Here is an 18,242-nt window from a genome sequence, read left to right as displayed (position 1 = left end):
TAAGTTGGATACAGGTGCTGATTATAACGTAATGTCTTATCGTAGATTTAAAGAGTTAGGTTTTAATGATAATATTATAATTAAAAAACAAATACCTTTAGTGTCATATACACGTAACACGATACCGATAAAAGGAATTTGTTTTCTGCCTTGGTCTTATAAAAATGTGACTTATAAATTAAAGTTTGCGATAGCTGACATGGAATGTAATAGTGTGCTAGGTCAAAAATCATGTGTGGTTCTAGGCTTAGTTAAACGTATACGAGCTATTGAAATATCAAATTATAATGATGTTTTTGAAGGATTGGGATGTTTACCGGGGAAATATCATATAGTCGTTGATCAATCCGTTTCACCGGTCATATCGGCATCCAGAAAAATTCCTCATGGCTTACAGAATCGATTAAAAGAGGAGTTAGAAAAAATGATACAGTTAGGTGTTATTAGGAAAGTTGCATATCCTACACAATGGGTTCATCCATTGGTACTTGTAGCAAAGAAAAATAATGGCATTCGTGTTTGCTTAGATCCACGTGAGCTGAACAAAGCAGTACAACGTTCTCATTTCCAACTTCCGACTGTATCCGAATTAGCATCCAAGCTGCACGGTGCGCGGTTTTATTCTGTGTTAGATGCTACCGCTGGTTTTTGGACTGTGGCGTTGGATGACGAGAGTGCAGACTTGTGCACATTTAGCACCCCTTTTGGTAGGTACCAATTTCTTCGTCTTCCATTTGGTATCAACTGTGCCTCAGAAGTTTTTCATGGTAAGTTAAGACAATTTTTAGAAGATCTAGATGGTGTAGAAAGTTATATTGACGATGTAATTGTTTGGGGTGAAACAAAAGAGATTCACGATAAGCGTTTAAAAGCACTATTAGAGAGAGCTAGAGAAATTAATTTAAAGTTTAATAAGGATAAATGTAAATTTTGTGTGGAAGAAGTTAAATATTTATATAAAATAAAATCAAAGCAATTAAAGAAATGCAAACACCGAAAGATAGAAAAGATTTAGAAAGATTCTTAGGTGCAGTTAATTATTTATCTAAATTTATTCCTAATCATTCAGAGATAGCTATTCCTCTGACAAATCTTTTAAAAAAAGATAATCAGTGGCGCTGGGAAGAAAGCGAACGTATAGCATTTGATCGATTAAAAGAGGCAGTCACGAGCGCAGGTGTTTTGGCGCTTTATGACCCATGTCAGCCCGTTGTAATGTCAGTAGACGCGTCATGTAATGCGTTAGGAGCTGTACTACTGCAGGGTGGTCGCCCTGTGGAGTATGCGTCTCGAACCCTTACTGACGCACAAATAAGGTATGCACAAATCGAAAAAGAAATGTTGGCGATCGTTTTCGCATGTGAGCGATTTCATCAATATGTTTATGGTCAAAAAGACGTAGTTGTAGAATCTGATCATAAACCATTAGAAAGTATTTTTAAAAAACCTTTAATGTCTGTCCCAGCGAGATTACAACGTATGCTGTTAAGAATTCAAAGTTATGATTTAGTTGTTACGTACGTTCCAGGAAAGTATATGTATATTGCTGACATGTTGTCCCGAGCAGCACTGCCTGATCGGTATAGTGATGAAGTGCATAGTAATATTGTATATCAATTACAAATGATAATTGGAAATATACCGATGTCTAATGACAAGTTAAGCTTAGTAAAAAGGGAAACTAAAAAAGATAACGAGTCGCAAATATTATTAAATTACATAAATTCGGGTTGGCCAAGTCATAAATATAATGTTTCTAATGAGGTAAAATCATATTGGTCAATAAAAGATGAATTATATGCCGTAGATGGAGTTTTGTTTAGGGATAACGTTGTACTTGTTCCGAAAGCATTGAGGAATGATATGTTAAAGATTGTTCACGAGGGACATTTAGGCATTGATCGTTGTAATAAGAGAGCAAGGCAAGTGATTTTTTGGCCCAGTATGTCCCGTGATATTGAGGAGTATGTAAGGCGATGTCGTACGTGTCAAGAACATACAAACGCACCTTCAAAAGAACCAATGCTACCAATAGAAATACCTGCACTGCCTTGGGCTAAAGTAGGGTCAGACATTTTTGAATTTCGTAAAAAATATTATCTTATTGTAACAGATTATTATTCTAACTTTGTAGAAGTTTGTAAATTGAATAATATCACATCTGGTTTAATTATAGAAAATATGAAGGACATATTTTCGAGACACGGTATTCCTACGGTTTTGATAACTGACAATGGCACGCAGTATGCTAGTCGAGAATTTAAAAAGTTTGCTGTTGAATGGGGATTTGATCACGTTACATCTTCTCCGAATTATGCACAATCGAATGGTAAAAGTGAACGCGCGGTACAAACTATTAAAAATATCTTAAAAAAATCTATCTCGAGTAAAGAAGATTTTTCGTTAGCCCTTCTTAATTACAGAAATACTCCTAGAGATGGCCTGAGTTCTCCAGCTCCAGTTACTAATGGGTCGAACATTACGATGTAAATTACCTGTACATCCTAATGTATTAAAACCAAAGCCTATTGATCCAGCTGAATATAATACTATGATTAAGAAACAAAACAAAGCTAAGATGTATTATGATAGACATTGCAAAACTCTACCGATTTTAAAAGAAGGTGACCCTGTAATTTGTATTGATGGAAAATATAGGAGTAGGGCTAAGGTAGTCGGTCCTACCAATGCTCCTAGATTATACATTGTACAAAATGATACAGGCCGTAAGTTTAGACGAAATCGTCGTCATTTGATAAAATGTAAGTCTAATGAAAACTCTGATAATGACAACAGCTTTGAAGTGTTTAGTTACGCTAACGAGGATGTAAGTTCATCAGAAGATTTGCCTTTACTTAAAGATGTAGATATTTCAAAAGATAATGTAAGCATTGCAAAACCTACATCCCCGAGGCCTTTTCGTAGAGCCAAAGAAGTAGCAAAGCAACGTATAGCTCAGAATATATTTAAATAGTTTCTTTATATTAAGAAATATGTTGTGTGATATTTGTCTTTTTCATTTTTCATTTTTTTTAAAGGGGAAGTGTTTGGTTATGTTAGTTACTTTAGTACTTATTTTGTGTTTTGTTTATTAGTTGTTATTTTGTGTGAATAACATGTTTGTTCAAGTTTAATTTTAATACTTATTAAAAGGGGAAGATGTTGTAGTTATGTTTTGATATCTGGCTTGTCATAAAAGAATAAAGTTAGTTGTCAATGACGTGATGTCTTTAATTTACAACAAAATCGTTTATAAAAAATACATTGGTAAAAAGGCGTATTATTCGATACAAGATTTTGTAGACGATAAAAAGCGTGGAATTAATACCTGTTGACTTCCAGGCAGGATATATTAATTTTAATAATTGTATTAACTAACATGACTGTATTTTTTTTTAAATGTTGAAAAAGAGTAACTACTGAGTTTCTTGCCGGTTCTTCTAGGTAGAATCTACTTTCCGAACCGGTGGTAGCTTCACTTAATTGTTATATGACGGTTCAAAAGTGCTTGAAAAAGCCCACATGATATAAACAAATGTCTCGCTTTTTGTGAAGTAATGAAACTTGCGTTGTTACAGTTACAGTTGCGTTGACACGTCTGATTGCGTTGACGTGATGGTCAACGGACGTGGCAACGTACAACAATGTCGCGTCAGAAATACAGATAAAAATTTAATAAAAATATCTGAGCAAACATTGAAACAATTACTAGGTATTAAATGATTTATAAATATAAATTATTTTCTTATAGTTAAATAAATACTTTATTGTACACTTCAAGAAAAGAAGAAAGCTTAGATCAAAATTTGATCATACGAAACGAAAATTTCTTTGCAGCGGTTATCTTTTCTTAATACATTGTAAGAATCATTTACCTCTCCTGTGATAGCAGTTTGTGGGAATACAGGGAGGCAGCCATTCCTCTGCTAGTGGGTTCGCCATTCTGCCATTCCTCGCAAAAGTTATCGAGAGCGCGCTCGCCGCTCGCATGTGAACCGTGCCATATCAGCTTCTGTGACCTGTGACATTAATATCGACTTTGATATTTTTCAACCAAGATATAGATTAAAGGTATATCGTGAAATGCTTTGGCATAAATCTGTTAATTAAGTAATAAAAAAAGCCACGATTATTACGAATAAAAATACCAATTTTCTAGTATTAAATCTTACCAATGAGCGTCCATCATGATATTTTTGCCACTGAAGCTATATATCTTGGGCGGGCCAACCATAACACCGCCGTTACCATCAAAGATGTCCGAGAAAGATTTAAAGAGTATGTCTCCTTGAATATTCACAACGGGTAAATGCCTGTCCGAATATCGAACCGTTGAGTCGAGGTTCTGAATTCTGTAAAAAAATATCAACCATAAGTTACGCTTATAATTCAAAAACGATCTATGTAAACAAAGGAAAACAGTAAATTAAAGTATATGAACACGATAACACGAAATGCTAAAAGAAGGCATATATTTCAAGAATACGTTAACTTAAATATTACCTTTGATAATTTAAAAGTTGGATTGGAAACTACTGATATGATCTTGCAATCTCCGCAATGTAAATTGAAAAAGTCGTATTTGCTATTCACCGTTTGAAATTAACAATCCTTACCTGCTAGTAAGGAAAGCTCTAAATGTGCCTTTCAAACCAGCTCGCCTCGCTTGTCTGTAGCAAGCATAATCAGCTCGTCGGACTCCATGCATATTCCCAGATAGTGGTTCATTTAAAGCTGCTAAGCGGAGCTGAAAATATATGAGTGACAGGTTTTCCTTTTATAAAATATATAAATAAGTATTGGACAACATCACATACATTACTCTGATCCCAATGTAAGTAGCTGAAGCACTTGTGTTATGGGAAATCAAAAGTAACAACGGTAACACAAACACCCAGATCCAAGACAACATAGAAAACTAATGAAGTTTTTTCAATATAGACACGACCGGGAATCGAAACCGGGACCTCAGAGTGGCGTACCAATGAAAACTGGTGTACACACTACTCGACCACGGAGGTCGTCGAATTTGTTTCAATAAATAAATGATGTTAAAGTTTAATTACATTTTAAAAATAGGAACTGCGTATTTCATTATGCTTATGATAAATAATATTAATGAAAACTTACAGTAGGTCCCACGGGTGTTAACGGTGGCGAGTTTTCAACTAAGTTTGATATCTGCGGCATGTGGACTAAGCTCGCAGCAAGCATGGGTGGCGTTTGAGGGGCCACGGTTGTGGTCACGGGCGCGGATCGAGTGACGAGCGACCCTAACTTTAATACAAATAATCCTTTATATACTAAGTGACCAAGAACTTTACATTATCTATTTATAGACGTTACTTTTAGTATCAAAATTATATAATAATGACGATATAGTAAAACTTGAACAACTAAAACAAAAAATTCAACTGATTCACAGGAGTGATATTTAACACTCGGTGCTGCTCAAATCACATCACATCATCAGCTCATTATTGTCCACTGCTGGACAGAGGTCTTTCTCCGGCTACTCGCATCCAGCTCCTGCCTGCCGCCTTGCATAAATCATCACTCCACCGTGCCTGAGGACGTCCTACACTACGTTTGCCGAGACGCGGTCTCCACTTTAGCGGTGCTGCTAGCCAGTTTTATTACATAAACTTGGCTTAACACGCTACCGCGTGTCTATATGACGAAGATTAATATCAATTCGAGGGTTTATATATTACTTTAATTCTCTTTCTGTTTATTATAATTATTATTTGTGTTAATAAAGTAATATTTACGTAAATATAGTAATTAAATATATACATTAGTTTGACATGCTTACCAATACGTACTGCCAGCCAGAGTTAACTTTTACGAAAAGGGCTTGTTCTTCGATGACATAAGCCAATGCACCCACGGGACTTGATGATGCCAGCTAATGAAAAAAACAGTAAAATAAAAAAACATTTTTCGGTGTTTGTTATATACCCAAAACGTATCATAAATTTATGTCAACACTTTAGACTTTTTCATATTCAATTTGCGTTTATAATTCATGAAGGGTTACATCACAAGAAAACTTGCACGAATCAGACGAAATCTTAACCTATGCAGAGCACTGCACAACATCATTGTAGAATAAGTTATATGTCATGATCGTTTAAACACGATGAGTGTCAACGGGGTCATTGACCGAAACTTCACTGCGCATAACCTCTTTTTTTAATTCACATTAAATATACTTATAAGATTTAAGAAATAAACATACTCTCATCATCTCTTCCGTTGTTGAAAACACAGCTGCGCCAGGCACGTTCCTGTTTGTGCTCGGCTCCTCATAATGCGATCTTGATTCAGTTCCGGGATAAGCTTAAAATTGATTGCAATGATTAAAATTAATATTTCAATTTTATACCATATAGAAGCGTCAGTATATCAATGTAATGGTTTACGGGCCGCCTAGCGATATAAAAAGTCGTAGGATCGATCCCGACACCTTGGGTTATGGTTAACCCCACTCCTAACACTAATGATGAACTTAAAAGGAGGGGTAAATAGGAGTATCATTAATTCCCTAATTAAATAGGAGCCCTAAAATAGAATGTTTGCTAATATTCTTAAAAATAAAATAAAAACAAAAAATATCTAAATTACTGCATCATATTCAAGATATACGTCATGTGAAAACGTCATTTGAAAAAAAATTTCAAGTGTGTTTCATCCTATCAATACTTACGTGTACGATCTCTGTTTCTATCTTTGAGATCTTTCAATTCTTTCAAAGCTTTTAATTCGTCAAGTGGACTTTTCGGCACTGTTATCCGGCAGCGTGTATATTAGAAACAATTATTAGATTTGTAATAGGAATATCAAGTTTCAATTTAAGGCATTGTCCTTACCTGGTCTACCATAAAACTTTGTACTTCCATGAACGGGTTCCTCAATGTAATTAACGCCGGGTTCGCCTTTCGGGCCAACTATTGATATGCCAGGGATTCCCGGAGATCCAGGAGGACCTGGTGGTCCAGGGGGCCCAGGTACGTACTGAATGGGTTCAGATCTAGTCGCTGGAAGGCCAGGAGGTCCAGCAGGACCCTGAGCCCCTTTTAAACCTGGAGCACCATCAAGTCCACGATCTCCCTTTTCTCCTTTGAACTGTGAATAAAATAAACTTTTCTTATGCGGCATCTCAAGAGTATTTTATTTACTACAAAATTTGATAAACAAAGTTTATCAGAATATTAGTTGAAAAATACCTTTTCTCTTGATGAAAGTGATATTATACTTCTACTACTAAAACAATGTAAAAGGGATAAATAAGTTGAGCTTTATTTGAACTTACCATTGAAACATCTAAAATATTGACACCTGGATCACCCTTCTCTCCCTTAGGTCCCACAGGTCCAGGCACTCCAGGAGGTCCCAAGGTACCTGGGCGCCCCTACAATATAAAATTTATCTTCATTAAACAGAAAACATTCGTCTATTTATAAGTATTTTTTTACGATTGTATCATTTTACTTACCTTCATATTCTGAGTAGCATGCAAGATAATGAAAAATATGTATTAATTATAATAATATAACTATAAATGATTGTGCATTCAATATAATTAAATCTAAACTAACCATCCATCCCGGTAAGCCAATTTCTCCCTTCTCTCCCGTTTTGCCTGGTGGCCCGGGTGGGCCTTGGAATCCTTGGGGACCTCTTGGACCGGCTGGACCGGGTCTTCCTCTTCTACCTCGTAAGCCAGCATCTCCTTTATCACCCTAAAGTAACATATCCCGACAATATTTATTACTCTCCTGATGTAAGATAATATTTAGAACCAAATTAGATAAATTGGATTCCTTGTATATTTAATTATTTGTAATCTATATAATATAAATAACACATGAAATAGAATTTTTGAAGACGGCAGTAAAATAAACAACTATTTTCACGATGTATTTTATTTTTATTTACCTTGAGAGTAAAGATTTCTGAACCTGTAGCAGATGTAATGCTAACTGGCCCCGGTGGTCCTCGTTCACCTCTTTCACCTTTAAGCCCAGGTGATCCAGGTGGTCCAGCAATTCCAGGCATTCCTGATGGTCCAATATCACCTCGTTCACCGGGTTTTCCATCTTTGCCTGGAAATCCTGGAGTTCCATCATTGCCTCGGCTTCCTTTTTCCCCCTGATAGTAAAAATAGAGTTTTTGTGAATAAAAAAAATATTCATCACCATTTTATGGCTTAAATTAAACTCTTACCTTTTCGCCCTTGTCACCCCTAGCTATTTGTCGTTGCCCTAAAACATATAAGAGTTTAAAAAAAGTATTTCACACACATACTTAAATTGTATTCTAAAATTTTCAGTAAGTACCACGTCTTAAAACATGAAACGTCAGTGCAAGTTATATAATATGGTCTTGAGATATGACTAAATAAGATAAATAATAATAATATGCGATGTAATGCGTACCAGATGTAAGAAATTCTGATTCTTCTGAGGTAATTAGTCCAGTTGGCAACGTTGGTGGGCCAGGTGGTCCCGGAGATCCACGCTCTCCTGCAGAACAAGTAGAAATTGTTTCAAGTTACTAACCATTAAAAATGCTAGCGCAAAATGAACAGCAGTTTCTCATTTTATATATGTGTGTATCAGTAAATATTTTAATTTTAGGCTGGAATTAGGAGTTTCCAAATTTAGGATAAATATTGGGTACTATTAAATATCTCGTTTACCTTTTTCTCCCTTTTCTCCTCCTCTACCATTGGCACCTGGAAGGCCAGGGCGTCCGTCAAATCCGGGGCCACCTCGATCACCTTTCAACCCACGATCACCTTTCGATCCAGGATGACCCTAAAAAATAATATTAGACATTTTTTTAACTTCAATGTAATAAATTTAGTAAAAGTGAAATCAAATAAAACATAATTTTAGATACAATATTTTTCTATGTTTATCATATTTTTTTTTAAATTTACTTTTACCAATATCTTTACTAAGAGTACTTTACATTTTTTGTAAAACTTGAATTTCTAATTTTTATATTCACTGAAAACACTTACTCGATCTCCTTTGGATCCCGTTTGCCCTATTTGACCTCTTTCACCTTTTTGACCAGGGAATCCTCGTTCACCCTGAAGACCAATTGGGCCTGGCTGACCAGAATCTCCTTTTGGCCCTGGAGCTCCAGGTCTACCAATAGCACTATCATGAGATCCAAACAGCGACTCCTGAAAAATATATTAACTACATAATATAATTACTTTAAAGAAAAAAAGCAAAGCGTGATAGTAGTAATCCGGTAAATGTCCCATAAATATTCGGATAAGTTAGAAATACACATCGCCACAGTAATCAAATCATCTCATACGTTATATGTGTATACCACACATTTTCCAAAACAAACCTTAATTTCTTAGTATTTACTCGAAGCTATAGTATATGTGAGCGTTAATAATTTTATATAAAGTAAAAATTAAACAATTTATATCATATCAAAGTTCATTAAACAAAGAATCTTCAATCTCAAATTGAAACGATTTATTCGACGAAACAGAAATTATTTTCAAATTTACTCAAACTTTTAGCGACGACGGCTGAAATAAATTTTCTTATCTCCGCGTCCTCGATGTGTATCTATCAAGAATGAAAAGTCGTTTTCCAAAGTTTGTTCAAGTGGTTTGTTTACTGAAGTAGACAATCCTCCTTTCCAAAAGACATTCGTTTCAGTTAATGTTGAAGTGACGTTTAATGTAAACGAAATTGACTGTTAAACAATCTATATTTACTCCATTAAGAAAAAGGATCCGTCTTATTTATTTTTGGGGAGTCGTTATTACTTAGTTTTATTTACACATTTAGGTAAACTTACCTTATATATTTGTCTAGGCTTCCAATTTGACTACAAAAGCAGAAGTAGCATGAAAATATTAATAACAATGATAAATATGCTAGTAAATACATCATTAGTACTATTAGAAATAAATAAAATTTCTGTTTTTCCACAAAGCGCATTTCTGTACTTATGTTAGTCTAATGATAAATGGATTAGAAGCTTTAACTATAAAACATGTAAGCTTGTTATTGCTACATTATTTTGAAGATACAATTAATGAAAAGTAATATATCCAAAGCTGTTTAGTGTTTTAGGTACTGTGATTAATACTCACATCGAAATTACTATAGTCAGATGATCTAGGTGGACCTGGGGGACCAGCCGGGCCAGGGATACCTGGTCTTCCATCTACACCAGGCTCACCTTTTGAACCTGGTTGCCCTTCAGGACCTCGTTGTCCATCGTCACCTCGATCACCTTTTTCCCCGCGTAATCCCATAGGTCCTCTCTCACCAGGCATACCTGGTTGGCCCTGTTTTTGGATAAAAATTAAAGTTTCTTAAATAAAAGATTCTATTTTTGAAAATCTGTGATATCTATTTTTGAGGTCACAATCATATATTATATATTTATACATATTATTTCTATAAAATTATTGTAATTATGATATAATCCTTACAGCGATTCCTGGTGCACCAGTTCGCCCATCAGCTCCAACCATGCCAGGCGGTCCAGGAGGACCCTGCAGTTCTGGAGCAATTTCAAGTAGTGCTAACAAAACGCTCGAATTGCAACCACATTGACCCAACGACGCGTAGTTTTCACCAAATATTTGCTAAAAAAGTAACGAAAACTTTAGTGATTATAGAATACTCTTAAAAACAAAAAAAAATTGAAGTATTACATTATATTATAAGGATTAGAAATCATAAGGGTACTTGAAATCAATTAAAAGGTTATACATACCACGACTTTGTTCTTCTGTTAAAATCCATGTAGAGCAGGAAAAAATAGGCATAAATTAATTAAACATATAAGCAATGCATAATATATCATTAAGTATATCATTTTGTGAAGTACGATTGTCGTGGTTACGAGTTTACTCAGTCAGCTGATGATGACGTCTGATAAAGAGAATTTATAAATAAAATTCAGTAAATAATTTCCAAAAATGCAAACACGAGTTTATTATTGAGCTAAATGTCTAAAATACCTTCCTGTAGCGCATTATATTTGGTAATAAAAGTACCGAAATATTTCTTCAGAAAATAATAAAATTGTAATATAGAAAATATAACTTTATTTTTGGTCACGAAATCGAAGACAATGAAGGGAGGCATCAGAACGTAGCCGATGTGAATTTCAATAAGGGCTGATTTATGTTACTCAATAAGTGTTTTTAGAGACGGCAAATTGGGAAAAAAATCATGAAGGATTTTTTATACAGACAAAAACCTTATTAAAGATTTATTTTGTGAGAAAGAATGTTATTACTGATGTGTTTACATGTAAAAAGTTAAGTGACATGTTTTTTAGCGATTGCTTTTTATGGGAGGTTAAAACGCTTCGTTACGTAGCGTGTTACGGCGCCAGTTTGTCTTGCATCCCTTTCTTATCTCGACCCGATGTACTTATCAATGGGGAATCGATGGATCCAGTTGAAACAACTGAATTTCTTGGCCTTACTCTTGATGCCAAGTTACAGTGGCTCCCCCACATAAACGGATTGGCGGGTAGACTGAGTTCTGCGGCATTTGCGATCAAAAAAATTAGATTACTTACTGATGTTGATACGGCTCGACTAGTATATTTTAGTTACTTTCATAGTATAATGTCCTACGGTATTATGCTTTGGGGTAACGCAGCCGCTATCCAAACTATATTTGTGCTGCAGAAGAGGGCTATTCGCGCAATCTATAACCTAGGAGCCAAGGAATCATTAAGGTATAGATTTAAAGAAATTAAGATATTGACTGTTGCTTCTCAATACATATTTTGTAATGTTTTGTATGTACGGAAAAATATTAATGTTTTTATAAGAAGATGTGATTCTCATAACATTGGTACAAGGAACAAACACAATCTTGTTACTCCTGTTACTCGACTGCATAGAGTCAGTAACTCTTTTGTGGGGCAATGTATACGCTTCTACAACAGGATCCCAGAAAGCGTTCAAAATGCTTCTGTTGCCAAATTTAAAAAAATTGTTAAGGAACGCTTGTGTGCAAAAGGTACTATACAATTAGCGAGTTTATGTTTGATAGCACACCTTGGGAATGAAACGGTCGCCTCCTGGCTATTTCTAATCATATACTACTATGTACCTTATAAATTTGACAAAAAAAAAATAACAGAAAAAAAGACCCGCTGAGTTTCTTTCGCCGGTTCTTCTCAGGTCAGGGTGTTCCTTTTTCCGAACCGGTGGTAGTGTTTATTTGACAATCAATAAGTAAGTGTAATGCTTTTATATTGAATAAAGGAATTTGAGTTTGAGTTTGAGTTTGAGTTTATCCAGTAGGGTTAGGCTTCTATTCTTCTCACTCTAATCCACAGTGCAAGTCGTATTTAAGACAGTTCAAGTTATCACTTATTTATCTATCTAAACTCTGATACAGTGAAGTTAAATATATTTACTCAGATTTTTGAAACGAAATATCTTTACGCAACTTACAGTCAAAGATGGCCGAGGTGCCCCAGTTTTTATATAGCGTGCAACTTAACCGATGATGTAGGTTCAAACCCAGGCAAGTATTGATTGAACCACTGAATATTCATGTGCTGAATTTGTGTTTATAATTCATCTCGTGCTCGGCGGTGAAGGAAAACATCGCGAGGTAACCTGTATGTGTCTAATTTCATCGAAATTCTGCATTGGAACAGCTTGGTGGAATATGATCAAACCTTCAAAGGGAGAGGAGGCTTTAGTCCAGCAGTGGAAGATTTACAGGCTGTTAATGTAAAATTTAAAATGACGTACATTAGTGTAAACTAGTATAATAATTCGTCAAGTAAGGAAAATGCGTTGTGGGCACAACGCATTTTCCTCCAAACAGTTGATATTTATTTCTCTTTCTTTTGAGAAAGAAATATGTATAATAATATAACGTTTCGTGCAACAGTACTAAATTATCTTTAATATTAATATTATTTCATGGAATTTAATTATTCTCAAATGAAGTTAATTTATTTCATTGTATCTTTGAAAGCAAGTTCGTTCCAATCGGGTGCACATGAAGCCCTTCATTTTCTTCATTATTAGTCTTTTTTTAATTAAAGCGATATGAGTATGTTAATTATATAAAATATTTATATTTTTTGTAGCTTAAGTTAGTCAGCAGTTATAATTAATTGACATGTTTTCTTTTTAAATTTTTTATACTTTTCATTTTTTTCATAATTGTGTCGTGTTTTTATAAACATTTCTTTCTTTCTTTATAAACAACGAAAGCATGATTGGTAACTTTATGGATGATTTTACTGACTTTTCATAGTCAGAAATTCTTTATACAAATAAATACTACAGCGAGCCTCAATAATTAATTTCACATTCTCTTATTTGAGTTAACATATAGTACGTGTGTGGAATCTCATTACTGAAGCTTGAAAATTGGAGGTTGCTTGTTTCACCAATCCAATTAAGCTAATATTTTGTGCACACATTTTTGGTACTGACGATACAATAATGATTTTTTTAATTGAGGTCGTTTGTATAACCAAAATGTCTTTTATTAATATTTATTGAGCTGGATTGTTACCACATTCTCATTTTAATTGTATGGTTTTCGATAACTTCACAGCTGATTACAAGTCAATGTTATCATTTAATAAATGTACATGCAATAAATAAAAGTTCTTCCAAAATTATATCTCTACGTAGTTTAAAACAAAGTCGCTTTCTCTGTCCCTATATCCCTATGTATGCTTAAATCTTTAAAACTAATACGATTTTGATGCGGTTTTTTTAAAGAAACACTGATAATTTTATAAGTTGTGTGATGTCATCATTGCACCCGTGCGAAGCTGGGGCGGGGAGCGAGTTCAAAATATACCTAATTAAAATTTATCAATATAAATAAACATTACATTATTTTATTTATATTAAAATAATCAATGACATAATTTAGTACGAATGTTTAATGTATCTCGAAACAAATGTATTGCACTGTTCGCCTCAAGCAACGGTTTGTATGAAAGTTATTTCAATGGGCTATTCAGGTTCGGTTGATACGACTACGTGCAACGCGACCGATGCAGTTGATAATAGTTCCAAGTTGCATAGAAACGAGCGAGAAGCGATTAAATATTACAAAATGTATGTTATAAGTTTCTTAATGGTATACCTATTTAATTTACTAGCATTTTAGGATGTTGCCCTGCCTATAAATACCAATTGTCATGGCAATCTGCCGAACGGTATATAAGATGATCTGCTGCAGTTTTATCTAGCAAGTTAAAACGAAATATACAACTATCTATAGTAATATTGTAAATTAGAAACTCATTATGTCTGTCGCCCTTTTATTTCCTAACCACTGAACCTAATTTGATGAAATTGGGTACGAAGCAAACTAGAGCTCCAAGAAAACACATAGGCTACTTTTTTGCCTAACACATGAAAAAGACCCTAAAATTCGAACGAAGCCGCGAGCGACTTACATTAAAATATTATTTAAACAAATAGGTTCATAAAAGCACATTTCATTCATTTTAGTGTTGAAGTAAATACTATAAAGCAGCCGTTTTGGAAAGTATATTCTACCGAGAAGAACCAGATACAAACTCAGTGTTTACTTCATTCGGTATTATAATTCATTCATTCGGATTATAATACTATAATCATATACCTATCTTTTATTGCTTGGGCCACACTAATATTTACATAGACGGGTAAGCGATGCCCGCAGGTTAATGGAACATTGTGGTCTAGACTGCACGGGGACTTGAAACGTTTTCACAGTGTTATCTTTCCCAGCGTACAGCTTTAATAGTAATGTATTTAACACTTTTTAATATGAGTTGTAGTTACTAACCCATTACGTACTTTCTTAAAGAAAAAGAGTAACTATTGAGTTTCATTACGTTCAATCGAAACCAATCAAATAACGTAAATATATTTTTTATTGGTTTTTTTGTTGTTTGATGATTGCGGGTTCAAACCCAGAAAAGCAACTCTATATATATGTGCTTAATTTGTGTTTATAATTAATCTCGCGCTCGGCGGTGAAGGAAAACATGCATGTGTCTAATTTCATGGAAATTCTGCCACATGTGCATTCCGAACCCGCGTTGGAACAGCGTGGTGGAATATGTTCCGAACCCTCTCCTTAATGGAAGAGGAGGCCTTATCCCAGCAGTGGGAAATGTACAGGCTGTTACTTTACTTTTACTTTACATTATATTTTTTGTTATTATATGAAAACGATAATTGTCAAAAATGATAATTTAAAAAAAAATCTGTTGAGTTTCTTTAGCCGGTTCTTCTAAAGTTCGATGTTTTTATTTCTATTTTAATAATTCTAAAATAATGTTAGATATTTTGACAATGAATAAGCGTAACGTAACGCTTCTATTCTGGATTCTTGGTTTTGACTTTTCGACTATAACATAACGATTCAAAAATAAATAAGAGCCTTCAATAAAAGATATTTTGATAATAATGTTAGCTTTTTATTACAGTTAGTGCTCAGTCAGAGGCTCACCAGAAATCCGATAATTCTTATTGAATCACTCGAGAAAAACATTTAAAGGTTTTTTCATGTTTAGGAGTTTTTTTTGTATTTTTATTTAATTTTTTTTATGATTGATACTCTGATAATATTAAAGTTATAAAAAAGGAGAAAAAGGTATTGAACTCATTTGTTTTCATCTGTTTATGTAATAAAGATCTACTTATATTACCAAATATAATTTCAACATGTAACAATAATTCTATATTAATCTTATTACCCGTGTGAATATCTAATGATGTTTACATTAGATATGTTTTAAGAATATTTTTTTATAAAATCTACTATAAAGATTTAAAATCATTGGAATACATTTAAAGTGAAACGATCATGACAAAGAAACATATAAAAGATTTTTCACTTGTGAAAATTTAACTACGATATTGTAAGTATTTTTAAGACTCAGATAGACATGCATGTACATGTAACATGGCTATTGCAATTGGAATGTGTTAAAGGCATATTATTCTGACCAGCCTCCCGCTGAGTAACATCGTAACCACTCATCTGTGCAAATAACGTAATACGTTATGTTTGTGTGTACGAAAGTGTACGTGTATGTGTGTTATATTTGTGCATGCATCTGTATTGGTGTGTTTGTTATTATAGTCTATCTGAATTGTTTTTTATTTAATAATAACTTCCATTACAACAATGAAATAAATATTATGGAATAAAAATAATAACAATACGTTGTCTATTATTTTAGTTTCATTGTTAGTTCTAGTTGTATTTACAATGTACTTCATGATTGTAAATAAATTCTTGACGATATCAAAGCTACTTACGTCATCACCAGAGCCTGACATTTCCGTTGCTGCAGTTTCCGGTTGTCCTGGAGGACCTGGTGGCCCTGGAGGCCCAGGTGGTCCACGTATTGACTCCCCTGGGGGTCCCTGGAGATAAACATAGCAAATAATTAATGAAATAAATTAGCAAGATTTCTTTAAATTTTAGCTTTAGTATACATAGTAGGTTACATGATAATACTGAGCGAAATTCTACCACTATATTTTACACAAAAATAATAGAAACGCCTGTACGTTTTTTATTAGCGAGGTTTTATTCAATCACGCAATATAATCGGCTTCAGGCGCAAGTACCATCAAACATTAATGATCAGCACAGTAAGTGTTCCATAATGACTCTATATCATGATACGGGCGTGAAGATCTTCTTTACAATCCTACGATATTAGTATATATTTTTTAAAAGTAATATGAGGAAGAAGGAAATTAGTAGGAGAAATAATAATATATAACTGCACTTTTAATTCAATGGTAAATTAATTGATTACATATAAGAAAATTTAGCTCAGATTGATTACGAATTATAAAAGATGAACCATTTTTAAAACAAAAACATTATCAATCATTTTTAGGAACTGCACGGGTCAGACAAAAAATTGTTTCATGTACAAAGCACATTAGAACCAACATGTTGGTTTTGGCCGAAAATTTTCTCGATAAGTGCAAAGGAATCAAAGAAGGAGTTAAGGAGTCCTCTTAGATGAAGATGAAGACTTTAATCATAAGCAATTATCGTGCAATGAAAACATTTCGAGGAACTGCATGGATCAAACGAATATTTTGCCATTTCCAACCCGCATTGGAACCAATGTTTTGGTATTGGCCCCAAATAAGTGGAAATGACTCAAGGAGAAGGAGTTAAGGATTCCTCTGAACTTTACTCGGTGGTAGGGCTTTGTGCAAGCCCGTCTGGGTAGGTACCACCCACTCATCAGTTATTCTACCGCCAAACAACAGTACTCAGTATTGTTGTGTTCCGGTCTGAAGGGTGAGTGAGCCAGTGTAACTACAGGCACAAGGGACATAACATCTTAGTTCCCAAGGTTGATGGCACATTGACGATGTAAGGAATATTTAATAATTCTTACAGCGTCAATGTCTATGGGCGATGGTGACCACTTACCATCAGGTGGCCCATATGCTCATCCGCCAACCTATACCATAAAAAAAAGAACTTACTAATAGTATTAATAATAGTATTAACTTATTTACACATGCGTAAACATTATATATGTTTCCAAATCAAGAGATCTGCCATTTCCAACGATATTTTTTTAAATCTTTTCTTATCCGTGTCGTAGCATGTAAAGAAACGTACAGTAGGTGGTGCTCAGACAATAAATCCCGCGGCAAAACAATGGAGGGTGGCCTTTGTGTGAAAACTGCGAATTTTGCGTTCCGAACCCACATGTTTGGTAACTGGTGAACCTACACGTTTTTTCATCCATTAGTAAGCGTTTTTTGCTGTATTTCCAGTAATATAAGTACACTGTATATTAGTATGATTGACAATTAAAAGGTTATAAGGATATAATTAAAGGTGCATCTTGCCCTTGGTCCTCTGTCTCCCTTCTCTCCACGAAGACGTAGAGGATATCCTGAAAATAAATATTTTAGAATTATTTTAAATATTTTACAATTTTAACAATACTAATCAACACTTAACTGCATATGAAAATCTTAGCTAACTATATTAAGGGTTTTTGTTTATTCATCTAGTCTCAATACTATTTCTTCTCAATCGATTTCTGTGAAACTTTTAGAATAACTATACAAGTCCGGTCATGGTTGATTTTAATTAGGATCATAGTATTTTAACGTATTTTTTGTATTCAATACTTGACAGATTTATTTACATTGTATAGTATTAATTTGATTACCACGATCATTTTATATTAAGCAA

At 34.1% G+C, this 18,242-nt stretch overlaps 1 protein-coding gene across 4 annotated transcripts in view; it reads right to left on the bottom strand.

Annotated features, from left to right (window-relative positions):
- LOC124536053 (collagen alpha-1(XVIII) chain-like) overlaps positions 1–18,242 on the bottom strand; it is a 32,624-nt gene that overhangs the window by 5,018 nt on the left and 9,364 nt on the right. Inside the window, exons 4-23 of one of the 4 annotated variants that reach the window (XM_047112468.1) lie at positions 17,891–17,937; positions 16,319–16,426; positions 10,771–10,785; positions 10,484–10,639; positions 10,139–10,336; positions 9,032–9,199; positions 8,705–8,822; positions 8,442–8,528; positions 8,230–8,267; positions 7,942–8,154; positions 7,602–7,745; positions 7,316–7,414; positions 6,873–7,128; positions 6,710–6,787; positions 6,242–6,342; positions 5,816–5,908; positions 5,131–5,277; positions 4,617–4,747; positions 4,173–4,352; positions 3,876–4,019 (exon numbers count right to left, since the gene is read on the bottom strand). In XM_047112468.1, coding sequence (XP_046968424.1) covers positions 3,876–4,019; positions 4,173–4,352; positions 4,617–4,747; positions 5,131–5,277; positions 5,816–5,908; positions 6,242–6,342; positions 6,710–6,787; positions 6,873–7,128; positions 7,316–7,414; positions 7,602–7,745; positions 7,942–8,154; positions 8,230–8,267; positions 8,442–8,528; positions 8,705–8,822; positions 9,032–9,199; positions 10,139–10,336; positions 10,484–10,639; positions 10,771–10,785; positions 16,319–16,426; positions 17,891–17,937 — 2,521 coding nt within the window. The remainder of the gene's footprint in view (positions 1–3,875; positions 4,020–4,172; positions 4,353–4,616; positions 4,748–5,130; positions 5,278–5,815; positions 5,909–6,241; positions 6,343–6,709; positions 6,788–6,872; positions 7,129–7,315; positions 7,415–7,601; positions 7,746–7,941; positions 8,155–8,229; positions 8,268–8,441; positions 8,529–8,704; positions 8,823–9,031; positions 9,200–10,138; positions 10,337–10,483; positions 10,640–10,770; positions 10,786–16,318; positions 16,427–17,890; positions 17,938–18,242) is intronic. The other 3 variants (XM_047112469.1, XM_047112470.1, XM_047112471.1) reach the window with 3 other exon arrangements.

The sequence above is a fragment of the Vanessa cardui genome, chromosome 16, assembly GCF_905220365.1.
Source record: "Vanessa cardui chromosome 16, ilVanCard2.1, whole genome shotgun sequence".
Taxonomy (NCBI): Eukaryota; Metazoa; Arthropoda; class Insecta; order Lepidoptera; family Nymphalidae; genus Vanessa; species Vanessa cardui.
This window is presented reverse-complemented; position numbering and strand designations above follow the sequence as displayed.